Source organism: Thalassophryne amazonica, chromosome 8 (genome assembly GCF_902500255.1).
Source record: "Thalassophryne amazonica chromosome 8, fThaAma1.1, whole genome shotgun sequence".
Taxonomy (NCBI): domain Eukaryota; kingdom Metazoa; phylum Chordata; class Actinopteri; order Batrachoidiformes; family Batrachoididae; genus Thalassophryne; species Thalassophryne amazonica.
Window position 1 is genome coordinate 110,530,467 of NC_047110.1, and position 25,995 is coordinate 110,556,461.

The 25,995-nt window shown below is 42.8% G+C and overlaps 1 protein-coding gene across 1 annotated transcript in view; it reads left to right on the forward strand.

The window, feature by feature from the left end:
• Positions 1-25,995, forward strand: part of nrn1la (neuritin 1-like a) — a 130,687-nt gene that overhangs the window by 76,867 nt on the left and 27,825 nt on the right. Inside the window, exon 2 of the mRNA XM_034177266.1 lies at positions 16,837-16,987. Within this exon, the coding sequence (XP_034033157.1) occupies positions 16,837-16,987 (151 nt within the window). The remainder of the gene's footprint in view (positions 1-16,836; positions 16,988-25,995) is intronic.

Here is a 25,995-nt window from a genome sequence, read left to right on the forward strand (position 1 = left end):
AAACATTTGCAAATGACCACCTTAAATACCCTTTCTCATGATTGGATTCACCTGTGTAAGGAGGTTAAGGGTCAGTGGGTTTACCAAACCAATTTTGTGTTCCAATAATTAGTGCTAAATGTATTCAAATCAATTAAATAACAAGGGTTCCCAAATTTATGCACCTGCCTAATTTTGTTTAAATAATTATTGCACACTTTCTGTAAATACTAGAAACTTCATTTCACTTCTCAAATATCAGTGTGTTCATCTGCTATATGATATATTGAACTGAAATTTCTGATCCAGACAACCAATGATTTATAAAGTAAAATCATGAAAATGATCAGGGGTGCCCAAACTTTAGCATACAACTGTAAATTGCCCCCATCCCAACTTTTTACATCTGTCATGGACGTAATAAAATCATCAGCATTTACGAGGTCTGTTAGAAAAGTATCGGACCTTTTAATTTTTTGCAAAAACCTGATGGATTTGAATCACGTGCTTGCATGAGCCAACCTTGAACCTTTGTGCGCATGCGTGAATTTTTTCACGCCTGTCAATTGCGTCATTTGCTGGTAAGCAGCCTTTGTGTGAGGACATGTGTAGTGCTCTCGGTGGATTTTCATTGCAAGGAAAATGACGGAATGACTGGAGCAGCGCTGCATCAAATTTTGCCAGAAACTGGGCGACAGCCAGGTGGAAACCATTCGGAAGATTCAGACGGCTTTCGGTGACTTTTCAGTCGTGTGACTATCTGAGAAATTGTGGAAGAGGTGGGCATCATTTTTCGGAGTCCAGCATGTCCTGAGACTTCAACACGGAGGTGCTTTTGCTCCGCCATTAGCAGCTTCTGCACGAATTTCACCGCCACTCTTTTCATGGCCAAATCTTCTGTCACAGTGGAATGTGCCGAAAAAGTGCTGATGTCCACCTCTTCTGCAATTTCTTGGACAGTCACACAATGGTCCCACATCACCACAGCGTTCACTTTGGAAATGATCTGGTCATTTCAGCATGTTGATGGCCGCCCGGAGCGCGGCTCGCTCTCCACCATTGTACGGCCGTCTTTAAACCGGTTGTACCGCTCCTTAATCTGTGTGATGCCCAGAGGATCGTCACCGAAAGCCGTCTGAATCTTCCGAATGGTTTCCACCTGGCTGTCGCCTAGTTCCTGGCAAAATTTGATGCGGCGCTGCTCCAGTCGTTCCGTCATTTTCCTTGCAATCAAAATCCGCTGAGCGCACTACACACGACCTCACACAAAGGCTGTTTACCAGGAAATGACGCAATCAACAGGCGTGAAAAAATTCACGCATGCGCACAAAGGTTCAAGGTTGGCTCATGCAAGCACGTGATTCAAATCCATCAGGTTTTTGCAAAAAATAAAAAGGTCGGATACTTTTCTAACAGACCTCGTATTTCTTTGTTTGTCTGTCTGTTAGCAGGATTATGTCAAAACTGCTGCACAGATTTTGACGAAGTTTTCACCACATGTCGATATTAGGGCATGGAAGATTCCATTCAATTTTGGAGGTGATCTAGATCTGAATTCTGGATTCTGGATCAAGATTTCACTTTATATAGGCTTTGAAGGATTATGTCAAAACTACAGATTTTCACCAAATTTTCACCACACATTGAAGTTAGGCCTTGGAAGGCTCCATTAAATTTTTGGAAGTGATCTGGATTTGGATCGAAATTCTGGATCAGGATTTCACTGTGTAGACTTTTAAGGATTATGTCAAAACTACTGCACGGATTTTTCCAAACTTTTTACCACAGATATATATTAGGCCATGGAAGACTCCACTGAATTTGGGAGGTAATCTGGATTCTGGCTCAAGATTTCTTGGGAGTGATCCAGATCAATATGCAGGTTGTGCAGCAGAAAGATACAACTTCACAATGTAAAACCAAAATCAGGAAGACACTCTTTTGTTTCAGCTTGTGAATTAAATATCAGCTTGCAACACCTTGATCAGTCGGACTATTCTGGATCACTATGCAATTAGTGCATTCTGTTGTGGAATCTGGATCCAGGTAAAGTCCCGGTCACGATGTGAATCACATATCTTTTATTTTGACTCCTCATCAACCTTAGGCAGATGTCAGAAATCTCAGATTGCTTTTCTGTAGAATATGTTGCAGGAACAGATGTTGGAATGGGGTCATGTAAGGTTAGATGTTACACCTGTGAGGCACCTTGGTGCAACTTATGTTGTTATTTGGTGGCTATTGTCACAACGTTTTGTGATTTGCGATTGTGACATTTTGTATGTTTAAAACCTTGAATCAAATTAAAGACTGTCAGCAGTGTTTGATTGGTATAAAGGTCGTAGCATAGATCTGCAGACAGTCTGTCTGCGTGGGTATAGCATATGAATTACATATTTTTAAATAATGTAGTAAAAGCATACTTAATAACAAAACAATACATTGTTTAAAGCAGAAGTACAACAAACAGACCAACCTTGGCTTCTTGCATTACGTCCGTCAGTCTGTCAGTCCACAAGCAGAACATCCTGTGGGTTCACTGGGTGTTTAGAACCTGAGGAGTTGTTATTAGTAACGAGGGGTTGGTGCAAAGTTCTGTGGGCCATAAAGATGGAAGTACAGAGCATACGAAGTGGTGGGATTCTGTTGCTCTATTACAATAAAATCTCTCCTGGTGCAGTTTGAGCAGCGACAGTAACATCGGTTCTGCTTCAAAATGAAATTACAGTGGGGAAAAAACAGCCACTTTGTATCAGCAGCAGTAGTCAGGGGGTGGAGTTCACTCATGTGGGAATAGCAACACAAGGGTTCATGGAAGAAGTGCAGATAATTGTGATTTATTGTGTTGTTGGTGAATGTTTTATGCTGGTTCTTGTGGTGATCTTGTTAAAGTTGTGTAGGCAACATATCTCACACTGTGACTTTTGCTTCTTCTTAGTGGCTGTGGATGGTTGTTAATATAATATAGTTCCACAGGGAGACACTCTTTTCAAGGATTTCTATCACCACCTACTGTTGTGTATGTACTATATGACGTAGAAGTCAACTCTGCAATTATAAAATGACTCCAAAATTTTCAGATGTATTTCCATTTCATTTTGCAAACATGAGTTTAATATACTGTAGAGTGATAGAGCTGTGTAGAGTTGTGAGCTCCACTGATGTATGTGTGCATGCGTGTGTGTGTGTGTGTGTGTGTTACTGAATTTGTACTGTTGGAAATAAAAAGACGTCAATAACCTCAATTAAAAAATATGCAGCACTGTTAAATTACAAAGAATTGGTGGCAAATAAAGTGTTTATTTTAGGACATTTCAGTTGTGGTCACATGTTTAGCTTTTGTTCTTTTGGCCCCGATTCTGGGCTCCATTAGATTGAGTTAGAGAGTTAAATGCTGTTTAAGAGCCTGATACTCTCTTACCATCACTTTTCTGCACATCTTCATCTTTTTTCCCTTCTCTGTTTATCACTCTGTCATTGCAGCCGTTTATCGTTCACTCTTTACTGCTTTTATTGGTTCCTCACTCAGACATCAGATATCAAATATTAATCCATACGGGGGGGAGGCAGCATTTGATCAGGAGTCTCTTCATAGATCTGCATCGCTCTCTGAACCCTGACACACCGCGACTCATCGCTCCAATACACATTTGTATTTTCATGCCTTGTTTTTTTTAAACAGACGTTTGAGTGTGTCTGTGGTTTCTTCTTACTGTGCATCAGCCACATTTTGATTTTAAGTCAAAGTGCAAAGTATATAGTTTTTTTAAAACTGCAAATTATAAACCTGCACATCTACAACTTATAAATATGATTGTAATAAGGGCCAGTGAGCTGAATGTGTGCTAACCTTGACAGAATTATTCTCTGTGGACTCAGTCTATTGAAATTCAGTCACCTACGTGATTGGACTCGTTCACAGTTTTACTGTCTTTGCTGCCTACATGTTCTCTCTGAAAGGAAACTAAGTCCATCCCAGCGTGCAGATTGCAGTAAGTAGGAACACGAACAAACGCGCGTCAAATCCTGCATAGAAACCTGTTTGGGAAGCCAGTTGGCCTCTGAGTGGAAGACCTGCTAATCAAGGACACACACAGGGAGCCTCAAGGGGTCACACATGGAACTGGACTGCAGCCTTTAGGTCAGGTTAGGAGTTCAACTCAAGTGCCACAGACCACTTATTCTGCAGACCAGGAAATTTGACCACCGTTATCCAACAGGAGCCACACTCCTACATATGTGACTTCAGATTAAGGATTTCTTGTAGCCTTATAAAATATTGAACCAACAAGCATCCTCTGAAGAATCTCATAATGATTTATCTGTTTTCTTTTGCCCTACATCAGGGGTGGCCAAGTTTGGTCCTCGAGAGCCACCTTCCTGACACTCTTAGTTGTCTCCCTGCTCCAACACACCTGAATCCAATGAAAGTCTCATTAAAAGTCTGCTAACGAGTCTTTCATTGGCCCTACATTCTCAAAGCCATCAGTTTTTTTTTTCTGAAGGTGCAAAAGAAGTCAGCAGGTTACACAGCTTTGTTACACAGCTTTGTTACACAACGTGGATGACATGACAGTGGTGGGTCTGATTCAGGACAATGCGGAGCTGGCGTATGGAGAGGAGGTGGAACATCTGGTGCACCAATAACAACCTGGACCTGAATGTCTACAAGACAAATGAGGTCACTGATGATTTCAGGAGGAACCAGCCCACCCACGCGCCCCTCTCCATATGAGGTGCTGCTGTCGAGATGACGTTCCTGTGGGTGCACATCTCCAGGGTCTTAATCTGGACCCAACACACATCCTCCCTGACCAAGAAAGTCCACCAGCTCTCAGACAACTAAGGAGAGCTCACCTTCCCCACACATCCTCAACAGGGAGAGCATCCCAACAAACTGCATCTCTATCTGGCATGAGAGCTGCACTGCCATGGACCATAAGGCCCTGCAGACAGCGGTGAGAGCTGCTGAAAAGGTCATTGGCACTCTCCTCACTCCCATCAAGGACACTGCCCACAGCCGCTGTCAAAAGCCACTAAATTCATTTCAGACTTCCCACATCCCATCCACGGACAGTTCTCCTTTCTGCCCTCAGGCAGACATTTGGAGCAGAACATCCAGGTTCTGCAGAAGCTTGTTCCCCATTGAACTCTCAGTAACCCCCGACCTCCACCCCTCCCCCACCCCCATATTATGTACATGTTTACATTTGACCTGCTCCCGGTGTGTTGTGAGTGTCTTGTATGGCAGCACCCTGACATTGGGGTGAATGTGAGGCATACTTGTAAAGCGCTTTGAGCATCTGATGCAGATGGAAAAGCGCTATATAAATGCAGTCCATTTACCATTACTGCACTACTTTGCACATTCTAGTATTTATATACTTACGTATATAATATTTTAGATTCAGATTTATCCCTGGTTTGCTTTAGACTCCGTCAGCTTTAGACTCAGTCAGATTTAGTCTCAATTTGCTTTAGACTCAGTCAGATTTAGACCAAGTTAGTTTTAGACTCATTCAGCATTAGACTCAGTCAGCTTTAGACTCAGTCAGCAATAGATTTAGTTATCTTTAGACTCAGTCAGATTTAGCCTCAATTTGCTTTAGACTCAGTCAGATTTAGACCAAGTTAGTTTTAGACTCATTCAGCATTAGACTCAGTTATCTTTAGACTCAGTCAGATTTAGACTCAGTCAGATTTAGTCTCAATTTGCTTTAGACTCAGTCAGATTTAGACCAAGTTAGTTTTAGACTCATTCAGCATTAGACTCAGTCAGCTTTAGACTCAGTCAGCAATAGATTTAGTTATCTTTAGACTCAGTCAGATTTAGCCTCAATTTGCTTTAGACTCAGTCAGATTTAGACCAAGTTAGTTTTAGACTCATTCAGCATTAGACTCAGTTATCTTTAGACTCAGTCAGATTTAGACTCAGTCAGATTTAGTCTCAATTTGCTTTAGACTCAGTCAGATTTAGACCAAGTTAGTTTTAGACTCATTCAGCATTAGACTCAGTCAGCAATAGATTTAGTTATCTTTAGACTCAGTCAGATTTAGCCTCAATTTGCTTTAGACTCAGTCAGATTTAGACCAAGTTAGCTTTAGACTCAGTCAGCAATAGATTCAGTTATCTTTAGACTCAGTCAGATTTAGACATAGTCAGCTTTAGACTTAGTCAGCAGTAGCCCAAATTAGCTTTAGACCCAGTCAGATTTAGACATAGTTACCATTAGACAGTCAGATTTAGACTCAGTCAGCAATAGCCCAAATTAGCTTTAGACCCAGTCAGATTTAGACATAGTTACCATTAGACTCAGTCACATTTAGACTCAGTCAACAGTAGCCCAAATTAGCTTCAGACTCAGTCAGATTTAGACATAGTTACCATTAGACTCAGTCAGCAATAGCCCAAATTAGCTTTAGACCCAGTCCGATTTAGACCAAGTTAGCTTTAGACTCATTCAGCATTAGACTCAGTCAGTTTTAGACTCAGTCAGCAATAGATTTAGTTATCTTTAGACTCAGTCAGATTTACCCTCAATTTGCTTTAGACTCAGTCAGATTTAGACCAAGTTAGCTTTAGACTCAGTCAGCAATAGATTCAGTTATCTTTAGACTCAGTCAGATTTAGACATAGTCAGCTTTAGACTCAGTCAGCAATAGCCCAAATTAGCTTTAGACCCAGTCAGATTTAGACATAGTTACCATTAGACAGTCAGATTTAGACTCAGTCAGCAATAGCCCAAATTAGCTTCAGACTCATTCAGATTTAGACATAGTCAGCTTTAGACTCAGTCAGCAATAGCCCAAATTAGCTTTAGACCCTGTCAGATTTAGACATAGTTACCATTAGACTCAGTCAGATTTAGACTCAGTCAGCAATAGCCCAAATTAGCTTCAGACTCAGTCAGATTTAGACTCAGTCAGCTTTAGACTCAGTCAGCAATAGCCCAAATTAGCTTTAGACCCGGTCCGATTTAGCCCAAGTTAGCTTTAGACTCAGTCAGCATTAGACTCAGTCAGCTTTAGACTCAGTCAGCAATAGCCCAAATTAGCTTTAGACCCAGTCAGATTTAAACTCAGTCAGCATTAGACTCAGTTAGCTTTCAACTCAGTCAGCATTAGACTCAGTCAGCATAAGACTCAGTTTTAGACTCAGTCAGATTTAGACCAAGTTAGCTTTTGACTCGGTCAGCATTAGTCTCAGTCAGCTTTAGACTCAGTCAGCATTTTAGACTCAGTAAGATTTAGACTCATTTATCTTTAGACTCAGTCAGCATTAGACTCAGTCAGCTTTAGACTCAGTCAGATTTAGACTCAGTAAGATTTAGACTAATTTAGCTTTAGACTCGGTCAGCATTAGACTCAGTCAGCATTAGACTCAGTCAGCTTTAGACTCAGTCAGCTTTAGACCAAGTTAGACCAGATTAGCTTTAGACTCAGTCAGCTTTCGACTGATACTAATGTGACCAGATTTTTGTGGCCACGGCGGCGGTGGGACCCAAACACCAAACTGCTCGAACTGAAGACCAGAACTCTACCAGGTCAGCCAAAGGGGAATTCCCCATTAGCCAAGGTACCGGGAACATCTTTTCAACCTGGACTTCACCTTGCTGCACTTGGATGACACTTTGTCCACCTTGTCCCAGTGACGGAAGTCTTAAACTCTCATTCCCTTGACCCTATGGTATCTGGGTATAAGTTTGGATTTTTTTGTTTTGTTTTTACCACCAAAACATGCAAGTTACAGGTTCAACTCCTAACAGAGATTGGTGGCAGGAGCAGCATCCCACTGTAAACCTACAAACCTGTTTGAACAATGATGTGGCGCTAACTAAGGTGTCCTCATCAGGATGAGGTAAAGCATGACAGGACCTCAGAGTTTCTCAATCTGAACTCATCTCTCTTTTGCTAAGCGGCGTAGCAGGATATTGTAATCAGTCCGGTGTGTTTGTGTGTGTGTGTGAGAGAGACTGTGAACAAGATAACTTAAAAAAAGATGGACAGGTTTTTACCAAACTTGGCGGAAATATTACTTGCACAGATACCTTGGGATGATTAACTTTTGGAATCAAACAAAGGTCAAGGTCAACAAAAACATGGCGCAAAATACATTTTCTGCATTTTTTACATATCTCTGTAACCAGTAGAGCATTTGTGATGGATTTGTATAAGTGGTGTCATGATGTTCCGAGCGTGCAGGCTTCTGATGCCTTTAATTATTTTGTAAATGACTTTAACTTCAAAGAGTGCAAAAACTATTCTTCAGTTTCTTGCTCATTGTTTTTGTTTGTTTGCTGGAAACAGATTAAACAGATTTAAAGTCCTTGATGGATTCTGGATCCTTTGAGGTCAGCGTGTTGGAGCACTGAGCTGTTAGCATTAAAACCACTGAACTTCCATGAAAATCGAACTCATTAATTTACAAGCCAAAAGAGAAACAAGTTCCTGCCAGTGGAACAGCTGCGCTACCCTTCCCCTTGATTTCCCAACTGCACAGCCAGAACTCATTTGGATTTGAACGGTGCTCGTTCAGATAATCGTACATCCATTTTCTGACGAGTGCCGTGTGATTAAAGAAGCTTAGACATTTAAATTAGTGCGTCCCAGGACGAGCCTGATTGACATTTACTTGATATAATGAGCTGAATTCAACATAATTCACACGTATCCGCATAGCTTCCATAAATCCTGACTTGCTGGCACTTAGGAACCACTTTTTCATCAATTATGAAGCAGTTAGTGCTTAACAAGTTGTTTTTAGGAGACGTGATGGTTTTTCTGCTGGATTAAGTGGTTTATGAACTCCTGACTCATCCAAAGGCAGAATGTGTATTTTTCACACATGAATCTGACGTTCCTGGCCACTTCTCCTGGATAATTTGTCATTATTTCAGTATCCTGCCTTCCTCTGTGTTTCTTCTGCAGCTTTTTTCTTTTTTTTTGTCCTCCTGTCTTCATTAAAAGTTGATGGGGACGACTGACGCCAGTAACGTTCAGGCTCGGTGAACTCTGCCTGAAATCAATAGTTTTTCCAGACTTAAGGCAAAGGGAAAAGGGGTTGGGAAAAGCTTTGGTTTATTAAATATTAACCAGCGGATCTCTGGGGAAAGGAGGAACAGTTGTCACGATGTGGTGTCTTAACCAATCAGCATCTTGTGTGTCTGCCGCGCTCGGTTGGCTCACTGCTGCACTCTTCCTCGCGGCCGACCCTATTCACACGCCGGCCGTGTCCATAACTCTCATTTCACACGAAGCAGAAAGTTCATCCACATTACACCCATTTTGGCTTCTCTTCACTGGCTTCCTGTCCCAGTGAGATCAGATTTTAAGGTTCTCCTACTAACCTATAAAATTGTTCACAGACTGGCACCTCCCTACCTAGCTGACCTAATTAAACCATACGTACCGGCCCGGGCTCTGCATTCTCAGGGTGCAGGACTGCTTTGTGCCCCTAGGGTGCATAAGAAGTCTGCAGGTCACAGAGCTTTCTCTTATTGTGCCCCTGTTCTGTGGAATGATCTCCCTGCATCAATAAAAGAATCAGATTCTGTGGAGACTTTCAAGTCCAGACTTAAGACGCACTTATTTTCCCTTTCGTATGGTTAGCATACTGGTATAGTTTTGTTTTACACTTTTTACTCTTTTAATTCATTTTATTAATAAACGGAGCGTGACGCAGCCTCAACTTTACCTAAATTCTGGGTCTGTTAGTGAAGTTTAGGGCTAGTGGCCGGCGATCACCTTAGTATTTCCTGTTTTTCTAGTTGTTTAATGCTGGCAAATTATACAGTATTTCTTGTCTTTCTGATGCCTGATTCTGTTTTTTCTCTCTGTTTAAGGTGCAGCTATATCCAGAGATGGGAGTTGTATTTGTGCTGGAGACCCTCCTGTCCTGTGCACCAACAGCATTTCCTGTATATTCATTTTGTGAATTGTTCAAATTTCAAATCAAATCAAATTTATTAATTTATATAGCGCCAATTCACGATGAAATCGTCTCAAGGCGCTTCACACAACATAAAAAACTGAATTAAAAATTTAAAACAATAAAAAGACAAAACCATAAAAGAATACAAGAATAAAAACACATCATAACACTAATGATAAAACAGGGAAAACAAATGAGTCTTTAAATGTGACTTAAAAGTCTCCACAGTAGTCGACTGTCGTATGTGTGCCAGGAGCTCATTCCACAGAGCTGGGGCACAGTAGCAGAAAGCTCTGTGACCAGCAGACTTTTTATTCACCCTGGGAACACATAGATGTCCTGCACCCTGAGAACGCAGGGCCCGAGCTGGTACATAGGGCTTTACCAGGTCAGCCAGATAGGGAGGTGCAAGTCCATGAACAATTTTTTAAACTAATAACAGAACTTTAAAATCCGATCTTGCAGCAACTGGAAGCCAGTGCAGGGACGCCAAAACGGGCGTAATGTGGTCCAACTGTCTGCTTTGTGTCAAAAGTCTGGCAGCAGCGTTTTGAACCAGTTGAAGACCCCTAATTCTGGACTGCGGTAAGCCAGAAAATAGAGCATTACAATAGTCCAATCTAGAAGAGACAAATGCATGAATAAAAGTCTCAGCATCAGCCATAGACAGGAAGAACAGGAACAATAGACACTGTTCTGTGAATTGTTCTGTAATTTGTGTCTGTATCATGGCCCAAACAGAGGGTCACCCCTTTGAGTCTGGTCTGGTGCTCTGGGGGTTAGTAAGGTTAGACCTTACTTGTGTGAAGTGCCTTGAGGCAACTCTGTTGTGATTTGGCGCAATATAAATGAAAATAAATTGAAATTTCGCTATTCGTACAGCAAGACTCTGGTGGCAAACCGTGGAACTACTTGTATAAACAAACATATTGCGTTCAAGATGTCATAACTTCTTTAATATTTGTCCGATTTTGATGATTTTTTTTATTTTGAAGCTGAAGATGTCTTCTTTACAGTTTTCATCATACATACAACGAAAAGAGCATCACAGGAAGCATCAAAGCGAAAATGTCTCACACTTCTAGATCTAGTCCACAGTCTGCATCACAAAATGATATTTGAAAATGAGAACTTACTATATCCCTAAGGATTACACGTGTAAAAATTATTTAAATATCATACATCCTGTAAGAAAGGGCTAAGAATAGGCCTACACTGTCTTTTGATACTCTGACACGAGAAGCTTTACCATATACTGCTGTATTATGCAGTTATCTTCCTGTCAGTATTAGAACTGCTGAGACTCAAAGATTTTACAACAAAAACCCATCAGTTTTATATGTCTACCTGAAGTTTTAATATCTCAATTTTAGAATAAAATGTTTAATCTTATATACTGCAACTACCATGCTTTTATACATTTATATTAATACTGTAGGTCTATTGTGCATATCTTATATTGTAAATTGCATGTTTAATTTTAATATGTAATCATCCATTTCATATTGTATAAACCCTCCATCACAAAATGAGGGTCAGGTTTAAGATTAATATTAATTAAACTGGTTGTTGTCAATCTACATTCTACTCTTAACTGTAAACCCTCAATAAAATAAAGATCATTATTATTATTAGCACTTTCATAGTTCCCGACTTCGCTACCAGGGTCTTACCGGCCGAATAGTGGAATGAGAGTTATTCGCATGGCCGCCGTGTGAATAGCCATTTCCTTTCCTCGTCACAGTCAGACTCTGCAGGACAGTCGGGCGTGTTTGGGAGCACCGTCCCTGCTGGATGCTGTGCTAATCATCACTTGTCGTGTCCATCCTCACTCCTTGTGAGCTCTAAATTGAACTTATGGTTCCGGAGAGACTTCTTGACTGTTAAGTCACGATGAAGCTCAGCTGGGGTGATGCGGCTCTTTAGCCGCGTTGTTTCTTTGACACTGTCGGTAGGAGGGACCAGTTTAGTTTCTTTCCCAGGAGCTCAGGTTAAGAGTTTTCACACCCGCTGTCTGTCACATTGATGTGATGTTCAACGTTGTTGCAGAGCTCCTTTATTTACAGGTTATTCTGACAGAGTAAACAAATGGTTAGAATTTTGGCTTGAACCAAACTGAGATGCTGGAATTGTTTAAATGATCTATGAAAGCCTGACTGCTATGGATTTTTGGAGGCTGGAAAAAAAATTACAATATCGATACATCGGTATTGGTGGTGGGTGGTGGCCAGGTGGTTTCAGTGCTGACGGTTCCCAGTTCAAACCCCACCCCTGCCACATTTCTTCATGTAATGTGGAGTTACATCAGGAAGGGGATCTGGTGTAAAACTTGTACCAAATCAGCATGCAGATCCACCCAAGTGAAAACAAGGGAGCAGCCAAAGGAACTTACTTTTTACAACACTATACGTTAAAAATAAAGTTGCCGTGTTGCATCACTCAGCGTTTGCATAAAATAGACTTGTCTATTTTGGCCCCACCTAGCTGGCGGCATAGCGACTACTTGTCTGTTATTGCTATAAAACGCCCCCTCTGAATGAAAATGAATGGCAGCTGATCGCTTTACCTCTGTCTCTTATAACTAATGTGACAAAGGGGTGATGGGTCCCAGCCATGCTGCAAATGACACAAATTCCAACAACCAAAGGGATTTTCTGCATTGTTCATTTGTTAAAATTAAAGTTTTCAAATCAACAAAGACAGATATGTGTGTGAAAGCCTCATATCGGCCGATATCAATAACCAACTGATAAATTGGACGGGTCCACTCTCTACCACAGAGGAACTCCACTATGACTCTGGGCAGTATGGTGGGAAAGTGGCTTGGCACACACACACACACCGTCCTTCTTTCTCTCTCTGTGGAGTTTGCGTGTTCTCCCCGTGTGTGTGTGGATGTTCTCCAGGGTCCCTGGTTTCCTCCCATCATGCAGAAACAAAAACATACTCATTAGGTTCGTGCTGCTTTCAGCCGTGGAGTGGAGTTCATCCACAGGTACTAGACTGTGGCTGCCCACTGCTCCTAAAGGTTGGATTGCGTGGAGGAGCCATTCCCAAACTCGAGACCAGCACGGACCACTTTGAAATCTGACACAGCGTTCCACCACGATGGTCTGAAAGGACGCAGATGAAAAACTGAGGTCAAACAGCAGTATCGACATCCAAAGATGTATCCGTATATGGGAAAGCTGAGCTCACCATCATTTCAAACCAGTTTGGCAACAGCATCTGTGCTACAGCAAAAATCATTGAATGATTGCTAATTATTATTTTAAAACACATCGAGCAAACACATTCATCTCCAGTTGAATGTTCTCCTCCTGCAGCCGGATTCAACAAACAGCTCTGGGCTTTAGTGAGCTGCTGTAAATAGGTTTGTACAAACTAAATGACTTGTGAGACTGCGTTTTTGGGGCGTTTTTGCATGCACACAGTTCACACGTGAGTCCTTGACTTGATTTAAAAGCTGTGGAAGAAACTTCTCTGGGCCCTTTAGTTTACTTATTTCAGTGCAGGAATAATTAAAGGGAAGTTCTCATTTATTACTTCTGCCACAAAAAGGGTTACGCTCGTGAGAAGCCCCACGTTTTCCATCGCCTCCTAGTGGCAGGTGTCAGCACTATATCTTAATTCCACCTCATCCGTGTACGTGCTGGTTAATTTTGTTTTCTTTGATACCTGACTTGTTTTGCTAAAATTCCAAAAGCTACAAACCAGTTTACAGTTGATCACCAAGTCAGAGGCTGATTTGGCCGCTTGGAATGTCATCCAAGCCCGCTATGCCCATGGCATCCCTGGAAACTGTGGACATCATTCGCCTAGTAGATGAAGCCACATTGGACCTTCATGAGAAATGATGAGAATGTGGATTATCTCTTCAGCACTCATCCCAATTTAGTAAATGCTCAACTACATTGCTTGAATCCACTTTGAAATTGTTCAAGTTCTCCCCTGGTACGCTGAGCCTGGTATGCTCTCGAACAGTTTGTCAGAAAACCCCCCAAGTTAAGCCATGTCTTGGACCGCACACTGATGTAGTTCTTCACTGCATCCATGACACCATGGAATTGGCAACTGCCCCGGCAGAAAACCGGTCCCCACATCTCAAAAGTAACCATCTACAGGCTGCAGCCAGCTGAATTCTGGGTGTCCCCTTGGCCTTCTTCAGCCACTGGGATCCTCAGTGTTGTGACATCTATGTGGTGGATCACGCACAGAAAAACGCACCACATGGCCAGAATGTCAAAGCTGACACTCCCTCTCAGTGCAAGTGATGCTCCTCATCTTAGTCTCTCTAAGTAACAGCTCATGATACAAACTCATTCCAGCGATACCCAAGAATCCTCTGGAGATCTTGTCCCAAAGACATCCAGTTGTCTACTTAGGTCACTGGTTAGCGTCCAAGTTTCACAGCCATACATTAAGACAGGTAACACCAGGACTCTGAAGACGTGGAACTTTGTTCTCCTGCAAAGATATCGGCATCACCAAACACCTCTGTCCAGGTGACTCATGACTCCATCAAGACTCAAGATCTTCCCAGGGGCCTCCCAGTGTCAAAGGCTGAGGACTCAGAGACATGGACATCACTGCTGACTTGAGTGAATGCTTCTACAAGTTCAACATTTTTACCACATACAGATACACTTATGATGGCTGAGTCCAAGTAGTCCTTAAAAAGCCTGGATCTTAGTCTTGATCCAGGACAATTACAAACCCAGACACTCTGGATCCTCACTCAGCTCCTCAGGTGCTGCAATCAGGGTATCAGTTGATTCCACAAAGATCACAGCATCGTGAGTAATCCTTTCCTCGCCAACAAAAGCACCACAGTCGCTGGTTTTCACAGCTCAACCCAACGTACAGTCCGTGCAGGCTTTGAAACAGTGTAGGAGCCAGACTACATCCCAGAGGAACACCATCATTCACTATTATGTTCAGTAGCTTCTTTGGGTTCCTATGAACTTTCAGGATGTCCCAGAGAGCAGAAAAGACCCCCTGAGAAGCAAATGGTCCACCCAGATTCTCTGGACTTATTTTGGAATTCACGGAGTACCAACTTAATCAGAATGAATTTCCTGGTGAATAAGTTGTTAATGTTTGAAGTAAGCAATCGGTCAACTTTGGATTTGAAACAGCAAAAGATCAGCAACAGAAAGAAATGTGGATGGAGACACTGAACTCTGTGGGTGTGATGGATCATATTCAGTCTCTTGGTCTGTTATTGATACAAACAGCCAAGTCTCTCACTGCACAAACTGTCTCATATCATTGTGTTTCAACAACACACAGACACACACACATCTCAGCTGTCGACTGATTTCCCAGTTCAACTTCCACTCAGTCTTTGTGTGGCAATAAAATCTTTGTCATTTTGATGCTGTGTGTCAGCAAAGTGAAGACAGAAGGTACCGTTTTCACTGTTGTGTGTATTTTGAATTCAAGCATCAAGAAAACATGATCAGAAAAACAACTTTTTGTGTATATCTCAACAACCAAGAGGTCGAGATGGACCAAACTTGGTAGGGATATTACTTGGGTTGATACCTAGAGGTGATTAAATTTTGGAGTAGTTTGGGCCAAGGTCTAAAGTCAAGGTCAAGGTCAAGAACAACATTGTCCAAAAATAGCTTTTTGTGTGCATCTCAACAATCAAAATGCTTGCACGGATGAAACACGGTGGGAATATTACTTGGATTGATATCTAGAGGTGATTGCATTTTGGATTAGGTTGGTCAAAGGTCAAGGATAAAGAAAACATGGTCTGAAAATACCTTTTTATGTATATCTCAACAAAAAAAAGATGCCTCACTGGATCAAACGTGGTGGGGATATGACTTAGATTGATATCCAGAGGTAGATTGTGGAGTAGTTTAGTCAAAGATCAAGGTATAGAAACATGGTCCAAAACCACATTTTTTTTTTGTATATCTGAGCAACCAAGGATCCACAATGGATGAACTTCCATCCATGCACTTCATTTAAGGGTCACGGGGGGCAGGGGGCGTATCCAAAAAGCATACATTGATCAGAAAAATATTTGTGAGTGATTCATAATGAAGTCACACAGAAGTTATGAGATGAAATCATGAGTAGTCAAAAGCACCATTATGGACTTTTGAATATGTACAGAGTGTGTAGGGTGTGCAGAGTGTGTTGATTGTGCAGAGTGTGTAGGGTGTGCAGAGTGTGTAGGGTGTGCAGAGTGTGTAGAGTGTGCATTGTGTGTTGAGTGTGCACGGTGTGTAGAGTGTGCAGTGTGTGCAGAGCTTCAGAAAGTACAGAGTGTAGAGTTTGCAGAGAGTGTAGAGTTTGCAGAAAGTACAGTGTGTACAGTGAGCAAAGAGTGTAGAGTTTGCAGAAAGTACAGAGTGTGTACAGTGAGCAGAGAGTGTAGAGTGTGTAGACTGTAGAGTTTGCAGAAAGTAGAGTGTGTAGAGTGTGCAGAGTGTGTAGACTGTAGAGTTTGCAGAAAGTAGAGTGTGTAGAGTGTGCAGAGTGTGTAGAGTTTGCAGAAAGTACAGAGTGTGTAGAGTGTGCAGAGAGTGTAGAGTTTGCAGAAAGTACAGTGTGTAGAGTGTGCAGAGTGTGTAGAGTTTGCAGAAAGTACAGAGTGTGTCGAGTGTGCAGAGAGTGTAGAGTTTGCAGAAAGTACAGTGTGTAGATTGTGTAGAGTGTGCAGAGAGTGTAGAGTTTGCAGAAAGTACAGTGTGTAGAGTGTGCAGAGTGTGTAGAGTTTGCAGAAAGTACAGAGTGTGTACAGTGAGCAGAGTGTGCAGAGAGTGTAGAGTGTGCAGCATGTGTAAGGTGTATAGCAGAGAGTAGTGTGTTCAGAGTGTGGAGAGTGTGCAGAGTTTGCAGTGTGTGTAGTGTGTGCAGAGTGTACATTAGCCCACTGATGTCTTTCCTTTTCTTTTTTTGTCCAGTGCTGGGTCCGTGCACCGTTAATGCGTCTTCACCCAGAAGGTGTCACTTCATCTATAAAGGTTTCGCTCAGTGTCTGATGGCTCTGGGTGACAGTCTGACGGACAGCGCCCGCAAAGACGAGGACACGCACGAGATACACTCCATCTGCAGGTCAGTGCAGCTACACGTTACACCGTTAAAACCTGCTGAAAAACCCCAGAAAGCAGCATTAGACTGGAGGTGTGCAGAGTTTTAGTATTCAGATATGCAGCCGAAGCTGTGCATATTCAGTTCCTGAGCCTGAAACAGGAGAGCCGGTTTGGAGCTCTGTGGGGAGAGCGTGGACCTCCTCCGAGGGAAATCATGAAAGTTTGGCAGAAAGAAAAGTTTAGACAAGCGTTCTACAGTTCCACCGTCGATAAAGCAGGTCCAGGCTGCAGATCAAAGTCTCGGCTCTCTAATCCCTCATAGTCGCTTCCTGTTCTCATGCAAGAAGAAAAGCTTCTCTGCAGGTCAACGTGCAGCGTTAAATGGAGTGTAAACAAAGTGACAGAGGTCAGGTTTAAAACAATCAAAGGCGTTACAGCTGCTGAACGCATTGATTCAGACGCTTCAGTGGTGGGAACTAAATAAACGAGACTCCTGCTGAGACGACAGAAACTGTTGAGGCCACGACTCACGGTGCAGCACTCAGCAGTTTGCAGCCTGCAGCGTTCCACACCGACCATGTGTCCTTAAGGCCTCCTTTTCCTTCTTGCACATTTTAACGTTGGAGGTCGAAGTGTGTGTGTGTGTGTGTGTGTGTGTGTGCGCGCACCATGAACTCAGCCAGTTAGGGTCACATGTATCACAGTCTGTGGGATGTGCATCGCCAAATCAGAAACCGGATGGTGTCTAAAAACAAGATAAAAACACTAAATCTGAGGGAAATGATCTGGCTGCACGGACAGATAAGTTCACTTGACAAAATGTCTTGAATTAAGATTGTTAACTGTAGAAATAACCAGGTCAAACACTTAAAATAAGATGATGAACCACAGCACCACGCTTGCAGAGCACAAACCTCCACCAACACAAATTTCAAGGCCAAAGTCCTGTTAGATGTGGATTTTTACAAGATAAAATATAATACAAAATATATAGATCAAAAGGGTTTTTCAATGTTAAAATCAAATAACCGCTAAATCTGCAATCTGGATCAGGTGCGGATCAAACGGTTTGTTGAGAGTGCTAGTTTGCACCTCATTGTCATAAATGAGAGTGACTGAGGCACTTTTGATTGCAATATATGTAAAATATACATTAATGGGATTTTCAATGTTAAATTTAAATGGCTACAAAATCTGTAATCTGGATCTGATCCAGATCAAACTTTGTCAGGTGATAAAGCATACCATCCTACGTAACACTCTCAAATATGAAAGAAATTTGATCTTTTTTGACAGTTATGAATTTCTGAAAATTTGTTCAGTGTTAAAGAGGGATTTTTCCAATTTTCCAGTATTTTCCCTGACATTTACCTTTGACCTATGACTTTGAAAATTGAATTAATTCTTGCCTAGCAGGATGTCAATCTTCAGTAAAAACTTTATTATGATATATGAAAAATTGTGAGTTCAAAAGCTGTTCATAGACAAACAAACAAACGGGTGAAAACATAACATTGGTGGAGGTATTTATCTAACACTTCTAAATCTAATTTTTTTTGTAATCTTAGTACACTGCAGATTATTTGGTTCTTACCAAGATTAAAAACAACTTTAGATTTTGTTAGGTAATTTATCTTGTTTTACGGGTTACTTTTCTTTTATTTTAAGTGTTTGATATGCGTAGATTTAACCATCTTAATTCAAGACGTCTTGTCAAGTTAAATGATCTGTCCATGCAGCAAAATAATTTCCCTCAGATTTTATGTTTTTATCTTGTTTTTAGACACAGCTTTTTTTTGCTATGTGGTAAATCTGCGTAGAGTAGGTAGGTCTCAAAAATGAACCTTGCTGGAATGAGGCTAGTGAGGGAAGCCACCAAGACACCCAGACAACACTGAAGGACTTATAGGCTTCTGTGGTTGTGGTTGGAGAAATTGTACATCATGCAGCTTTTGTCTGTTGCAGCACCAGTTATAGAGCTTTGCAATGAAGTGGTACAGAGGAATATTTTCTTCAAAAGAATATGCGAAATTGCAGCTGGTTTGCCAGAAGGTACATTGGAAATCCAAGCCTAGATCTGATCTATTTTCCTGTTTTACAAGCCTTCTCTACTGCATTCCAACATGAAGCTCTGAATGGGGATGCAGCAGGAAAATGATGCACCATTCCCAGTTTCTCAACTCACATCAACAGAAGCCTAGAATTCTTTCAGAGTTGTATGAGTGGCTTCCCTCATTTGTCAGCATGGTCACTCAACTGGATGAGAGTCTACGACTCCCCCTGGATGGGAGGCTAGTCCATCACAGGTTACTTCTCCAGTTGAGGCTGGTACTCACTTCCTGCTGGATAGACTGGGATGATGCAGATGGAGTGTTTGGTGAAGACTGCAGACAGGTAGCGTGACCTAGAATTCAATCTAGGTCTACAAATTGGCATCCCAACTCCTTACTGCACTGGGATACCTTTTTTGTTCTGTGTTGAATGTCAGCCATGAAGAATTAATGCAGCTGAAATTTGTCTGTGTTTCTTGATGTTTGGTAAATTGAGAAACTCCCATCTGTTAATTTCTTCTGGTCCAAACATCACGTGACCACAGCAGTAAATTCCACCATTCAGATTATTTCAACACTCACCAGTGATGGTGGACTGTTGAGACAGAGTTTGCAAGAATGCACATCAGTGCATCAAAATTCTGCTTTGTTTGATTGCCCATAATTCTCTGACTGAAGTGCATAAGTAAAAACCAGTCCTCAAACTGAAAGATGCTATCCACATTTCCTCTCAAATGCTTAGTTTAAGTGCTGTGTTTCCTGCACAACATACCTGAGCTCCGTGTCCTGTGCAAAGTCCATCCATCCATCCATTTTCTTCAGCTTTATCCGGAGTCGGGTCGCTAGGACAGCAACTCAAGCAAAGCTGCCCAGACCTCCCAATCCACACACACCTCCCCCAGCTCCTCCGGGGGAACCCCGAGGCGTTCCCAAGCCAGCCGAGAGACGTAGTCCCTCCAGCGTGTCCTTGGTCTTCCCCGGGGCCTCCTCCCGATGGGACGTGCCCGGAACACCTCTCCAGCGAGGCATCCAGGGGGCATCCGGAAAAGATGCCCGAGCCACCTCAACTGGCTCCTTTCGACATGGAGCAGAGGCTCGACTCCGAACTCCTCCCGAGCGACCGAGCTCCTCACCCTATCTCTAAGCTAAGCTAAGCTAAGACAGTCCCACAACACCCAGAGACTTAAGGTACTCAGGACGGATTTCATCCACCCCAGGAGCCTTGCCACCGAGGAGCTTTCTAACCACCTCGGTGGCTTTGGCCTGGGTAATGGATTAGTCTGCCTCTGAGTCCCCAGTCTCTGCTTCCTCTTCGGATGATGTGACGATGGGATTGAGGAGATCCTCAAAGTATTCCTTCCACCGCCCGACAACATCCCCAGTCAGGGTCAACAGCTCCCCACCCGCACCGTAGACAGTGCTGGTGGAGAGCTGCTTCCGCCTCCTGAGGCATCGGACGGTTTGCCAGAATTTCTTCAAGGCCGACTGATAGTCCTCCTCCATGGCCTCCTTGAACTCCTCCCAGACCCGAGTTTTTGCCTCTGCGGCCGCACGTGCTGCGGCACGCTTGGCCTGCCGGTACCTGTCAGCTGCCTCTCGGGTCCCACCTACCAACAAAGACAAGTAGGACTCCTTCTTCAGCTTGACGGCATCCCTTACTTCCGGCGTCCACCACCGGGTTTGGGGATTGCCGTCGCGACAGGCACTAGGGACCTTGTGACCACAGCTATGAGCGGCCGCATCGACAATGGAGGTGGAGAACATGGTTCACTCGGACTCCATGTCGCCAACCTATCCTGGGATCTGGGAGAAGCCCTCCCGGAGGTGGGAGTTGAAGACCATGCTGACAGAGGGTTCCGCCAGTCGTTCCCAGCAGACCCTCATAATACGTTTGGGCCTGCCAGGTCTGACCGGCTTCCTCTCCTCCCAGCGGATCCAACTCACCACCAGGTGGTGATCGGTCGACAGCTCAGCCCCTCTCTTCACTTGAGTGTCTGAGACACGTGACCGAAGGTCAGATGATACGACTACAGAGTCGATCATCGACCTCCGGCTCAGGGTGTCCTGGTGCATTTCTTGTCCTGTGCTGCGTTTCCTGCACTGCATTTCCTGGCTGCGTTTTCTGTTCTGTGTTTCTTGCACTGCCTTTCTTGCCCTGTGTTTCCTGTGCTGTTTTTCTTGCACTGTGTCCTGTGCTGTGTTTACTGCACTGCATTTCCTGGCTGTGTTTCCTGCACTGCATTTCCTGTGCTGTTTTCTGTGCTGTGTTTCTTGCACTGCATTTTCTGCACCGTATTTTCTGTGGTGTGTTTCTTGCACTGCCTTTCCTGCATTGTGTTTTCTGTGCTGCATTTCTTGCACTGCCTTTCCTGCGCTGTTTTCTGTGCTGTGTTTCCTGCACTGCGTTTCCTCTGCTATATTTCCTGTGCTGAATTCCTGCACTGCATTTATTGCACTGTTTCCTGTACTGTATTTCTTGCACTGCATTTCCTGCGCTGTGTTTTCTGTTCTGCGTTTCTTGCACTGCATTTCCTGCGCTGTGTTTTCTGTGCTGTGTTTCCTGCACTGCATTTCCTGTGCCGTGTTGTCTGCCTTTCTTGCACTACGTTTCTTGCACAGTGTTTTCTGTGCTACATTTCTTGCACTGCCTTTCTTGCACTGTGTTTCCTGCACTTTCCTCTGCTATATTTTCTGTGCTCCGTTTCCTGTACTGTGTTTCCTGCACTGCGTTTCTTGCACTGCATTTCCATTACTTCCAGAATGTTTTGCCTCTGTAACTCTGTCACTGTTTCAGCTCGAGCAGTGATGATGTTGGTTAAAGATGCAGAACATCTCTGTCCTTTCTTCCTTTTTGCTCACGATTCCGAATCTTTACATCCCGTATCAATTCATCATTTCTGCCCTTCTGTCATCTCCGCTCACTATTCTATTAATACATTCCTCTGCCATCCATCTTTCTATGAAGCCGTAGCTCCAAAGCAAGGAGGCATAAATGTGTGAAAACTCTTATAATAGGATCTCTGGTTTGAGATGGGTTTTTCTGTCTAGTTAAATTTATACCTTATCCATATTAAACTCATCATATTGGCAGATTGTACACAAATACTACAAACACCTACCAAAGTGGTTCCACTCAAACCGCTTTATGCTGCAGAAACTGACAGCTGAAACAGTTTCTCGTGATGAAGTAAGCCAGTAGAACAGAACCGGCCGTGTTTTTTCTCCCCACACACATAAGTTATGAATGATGCTTCTGCAAACTAAAAGAACTTGTTTGCTCTATATAATACAGCTGGTACACTAGCTATTTTAACAGAGCACCGTTTCCTCGTACCACATTCTGTGTGATTCCCAGAAATGAACTCCAGGGAATCCTGGCAGGATTTTCTTTTGTTCAGTCAAATTTTCTTCAAGCTCTACAAAGCACGATGTTACAGTCTTTGAAGAAAACTTAACAGTGTTATTCTGAATGTGACTGTGGACGTGGAATCAGTCACTTTATTGGGCACCCAAATATCTGTTTCTTTATCAGCTTCCAAAGTGTCAAACGTTTTTCTAGCAGAAAAAAATTTAAATTCAAGTTCTTGATGTTTATTGATATTTAAGGTCAGGTCTGCACCCTGCATCCACGCCATTTGAAAGTAAGAGTCTATCTGCCACGGCCAGGTGAAAGGTGGGTGTGTCCTTCACCTTCTCCAGCTGTTGGAGTCCTCAAAACAGAGGCACCTGCGTGAGGGATCATACCCCGGCAAACAGGTCAGAGGGTTAAAATGGCATTGCAAATCTTCCCTCACAATGCGCAATGCAATTCCCTTTAAAGCTTCAGTATGTCAGATTTAGTGTCACCTAGTGGTGAGGTTGCAGATTGCATTATGTCTTTGGTGACAGAGATTCGTGCTCCCTTACCTGCACTAGCATCCAGGAAACTGCATACAGGGAATCGACCAGGGATTTCTCTTTTTATGTCCAGGGTCTTGAAACCGTTCTGCAAAATGTGGAAGTTTGACCCTTTTGGGCTACTGTACCAACATGGTGGTGCAACATGGCAGCCTCCATGTAAACATGAAGGAATATGAAGGAAAGATTCTCGGCTCATGACAACACATTGACTTGTTCTTGCTTGTAATTGTACACCGGTGTTTCTCAAAGTTTTGCAGACCAAGGCCATTTTAACCAATTTTAAAAGTCTTTCGGACCAACTAGTAAGTCCCTTCGGCTGCTCCCTTGTTTGCACTTGGGGTCGCCACAGCAAATCCAAGGTGGATCTGCATGTTGAATTGGCACCAGTTTTACGCCGGATGCCCTTCCTGACGCAACTCCACATTACATGGAGAAATGTGGCAGGGGTGGGATTTGAACCCAGAACCTTCTGAACTGAAACCAAGCGCATTAACCACTTGGCCACTCCCCAAATATCCAAAAACAACAGGTCTGCTGACCACCCCATCAGGATACTATGAATTACAACCTAAAACATAGCCGTACTAGTGTCACAAAACAGGCCATTCAAATTCAAATGTTTGGATTTGCATATGAAAATAACATACGCTACTATCTATAAGACTTTGGACTAATTTTTAAACAATTTGGGAAACACTTTGAAGTAAGAATTTTTTTTAACCAATGTACTTACGGACCATTAGGGATCGCTCATAGACCACCGGTGGTCTGTGGAAAACTCTTTGAGAAAGGCTGTTATATACTAATGAACAGATGGTTATGGATGCTACGTTTCTGCTAATAAACACCCCTAAATCCTACATGCTGTAGCGTTAAGTACTCAACTCAACTAAACCTTTATTTCTAAAGCATGTTTAAAACAACAGCAGTCGACCAAAGTGCTGTACATAATTAAAAAATGGGCACTAATTTACCCCCAATTGTAAATAAATAAATTAAAAATAACAAAATTACAACAGGCAGTAAATCAAATAAAAGACAAGGTAAAATAAAGAGTACAAAGTAGTAGGAAATAGAGATGTAATCGCTCATTCAGGAAACGTAAGACAAAAGAAATAGGTTTTTGAAGAGGATTTAAAACTCTCCAGGGACAGGGATGATCTAATATTAAAGCCCCGGTCACACGGCACTAACGAAGGACAAAATGAAACAAAAAATCTGGACTTACGTTGACTTTTGGAGACATCATTTAACTGTCGTCCAGCTTCGTTCCTGTAGCTGGCGTTTTGTCAGAATTTTCAAACTGTTGAAAAATGTGAACGAATCCTGACGACAACTTCAGAGTGTCCGTAATCCATTTTGCTTTCTGTCCTGACGGTTCCTTGTCGTTTGCATAGTTTCTGTACCGTCAGAGTTCCGTTTGATTGTCATCCAACTTCGTCCAACATCTTAAGTCCGTCGTCTTGCACGAACATTGACGATAACTGAACAGATCAATAACTAAAGATCCGAAGAGCTGAACGTGATTCGTCCATGTGTGGGACGAAAAGCAACGTTTTCACACAGAAACAATAGCGGCAAGAACGTTTGATCAACTACTTTAACTATTTAACTACTTCAACGTGCGCTGCAGACGGCTGTGCGCACATGTTGTCATGCCGTCTGTGGCTGGAACGTTCCAGCCACAGACGGCATGACAACATGTGTGCACACGTTTTTTTGTGACAGACCTGTTGTCAAGACAACTCTCGCACCTGCAGGTGCTATGGAGAGCACACGTTGGCTGCAGAAATGCTCACAGGCTGGTGCTTGGTCTGATACTCGCTGTCAAGTAACATCATCATGAATGTTTTGATTTTGTTTAAAGCGTCAATGTCGCCGTTCGCTTCATTTTTCTTTTGTTAGTTTCAGTTTTGTTTCGTTCTTTTATGCGCTCTGCACTCGCAGGCTTTTTGGTGATGGGAGAAGTGCCAGCTCATTCATCCACTTTTTCTCGACCGTTTGTGACTTTAGGACTTTTTTTCCTTTGTTCAGCGATCGCCGTGTGCCATGCGACCGGGCCTTAAAGTGGAGACTACGCCAGAACCTGCTGCAAGTAATTAATGTTATTATCTAGGTTGTGACAACGCAAGCTAACTAGCCTTACCAACGTGCTTCAGTGGGTTACCAGGTTAGCTAGCTTGATAAAATAATTCTGTAACGCACAAATCTGTCTGTTCTTTGTTAGTTAGCCGTGAGCCTGCGGCCGTACTAACGTTAGTTCAGTCGTGTGATTGCACTCTGTGTTTACATCCCCCCGTGTGCCGCTGCAGCCGCTGCCTGCACGTCCACACAGTCACAGTGAGGCTGCAGACACAGCATCCCGGGGGTGTTTGTGACTATTTCAGGGCATTTTAATCATGCTACCCTGGACTCTGCTCTGGCAGCATTCCATCAGGTTGTGGACTGTCCCACCAGGAATAACAGGACAATTGACTTACTGTACGCTCATGTCAGGAATGTATAACCAGGATGTTACACTAAATAAAGTACAGTAAATGTACTAATCTGTAACTATTGGATAATATAGATTTTTTTTCTGGGCTTGATTTCAGATATTAGATTTGACTCTTGGAGCAGAGTGAGACAGAACACAAGTCGTTAAATTTAATTGGTACCATGTATTAAAAAAAATATGACAGACAAAACATACAATACATTGAATTGAATTCAAATGGCCATTCACATAAATTACTCACATTCTTGTAAATGCAACTTCAAAGTTTCACATGAAACCACAAAAGAGTCCATGTGGCTTTCTGTCACAGTCCACAGCACAACAGTTCATGGCCCAAATGAGGGAAAAAAAAGTGTCCAGAGGTATATCCAAGCACAAATGGGGGAATTTGTGACAGTCTATGAAGTGGGGGGAGCGAGAACAGTGAGTCGTGGTGGGACTTCAGGAAAAGGACGGCTGCAAAGCCTCCTACCCGACCAGAGCAGAGCAGATGTGGTTCAACAGGTGGTCTTTGGGCTGAGTTCAGGCTTCAGGCTTTTGTTGACTTTAAGCAGACAGATCCCAGCTCGCCATCAACACCTG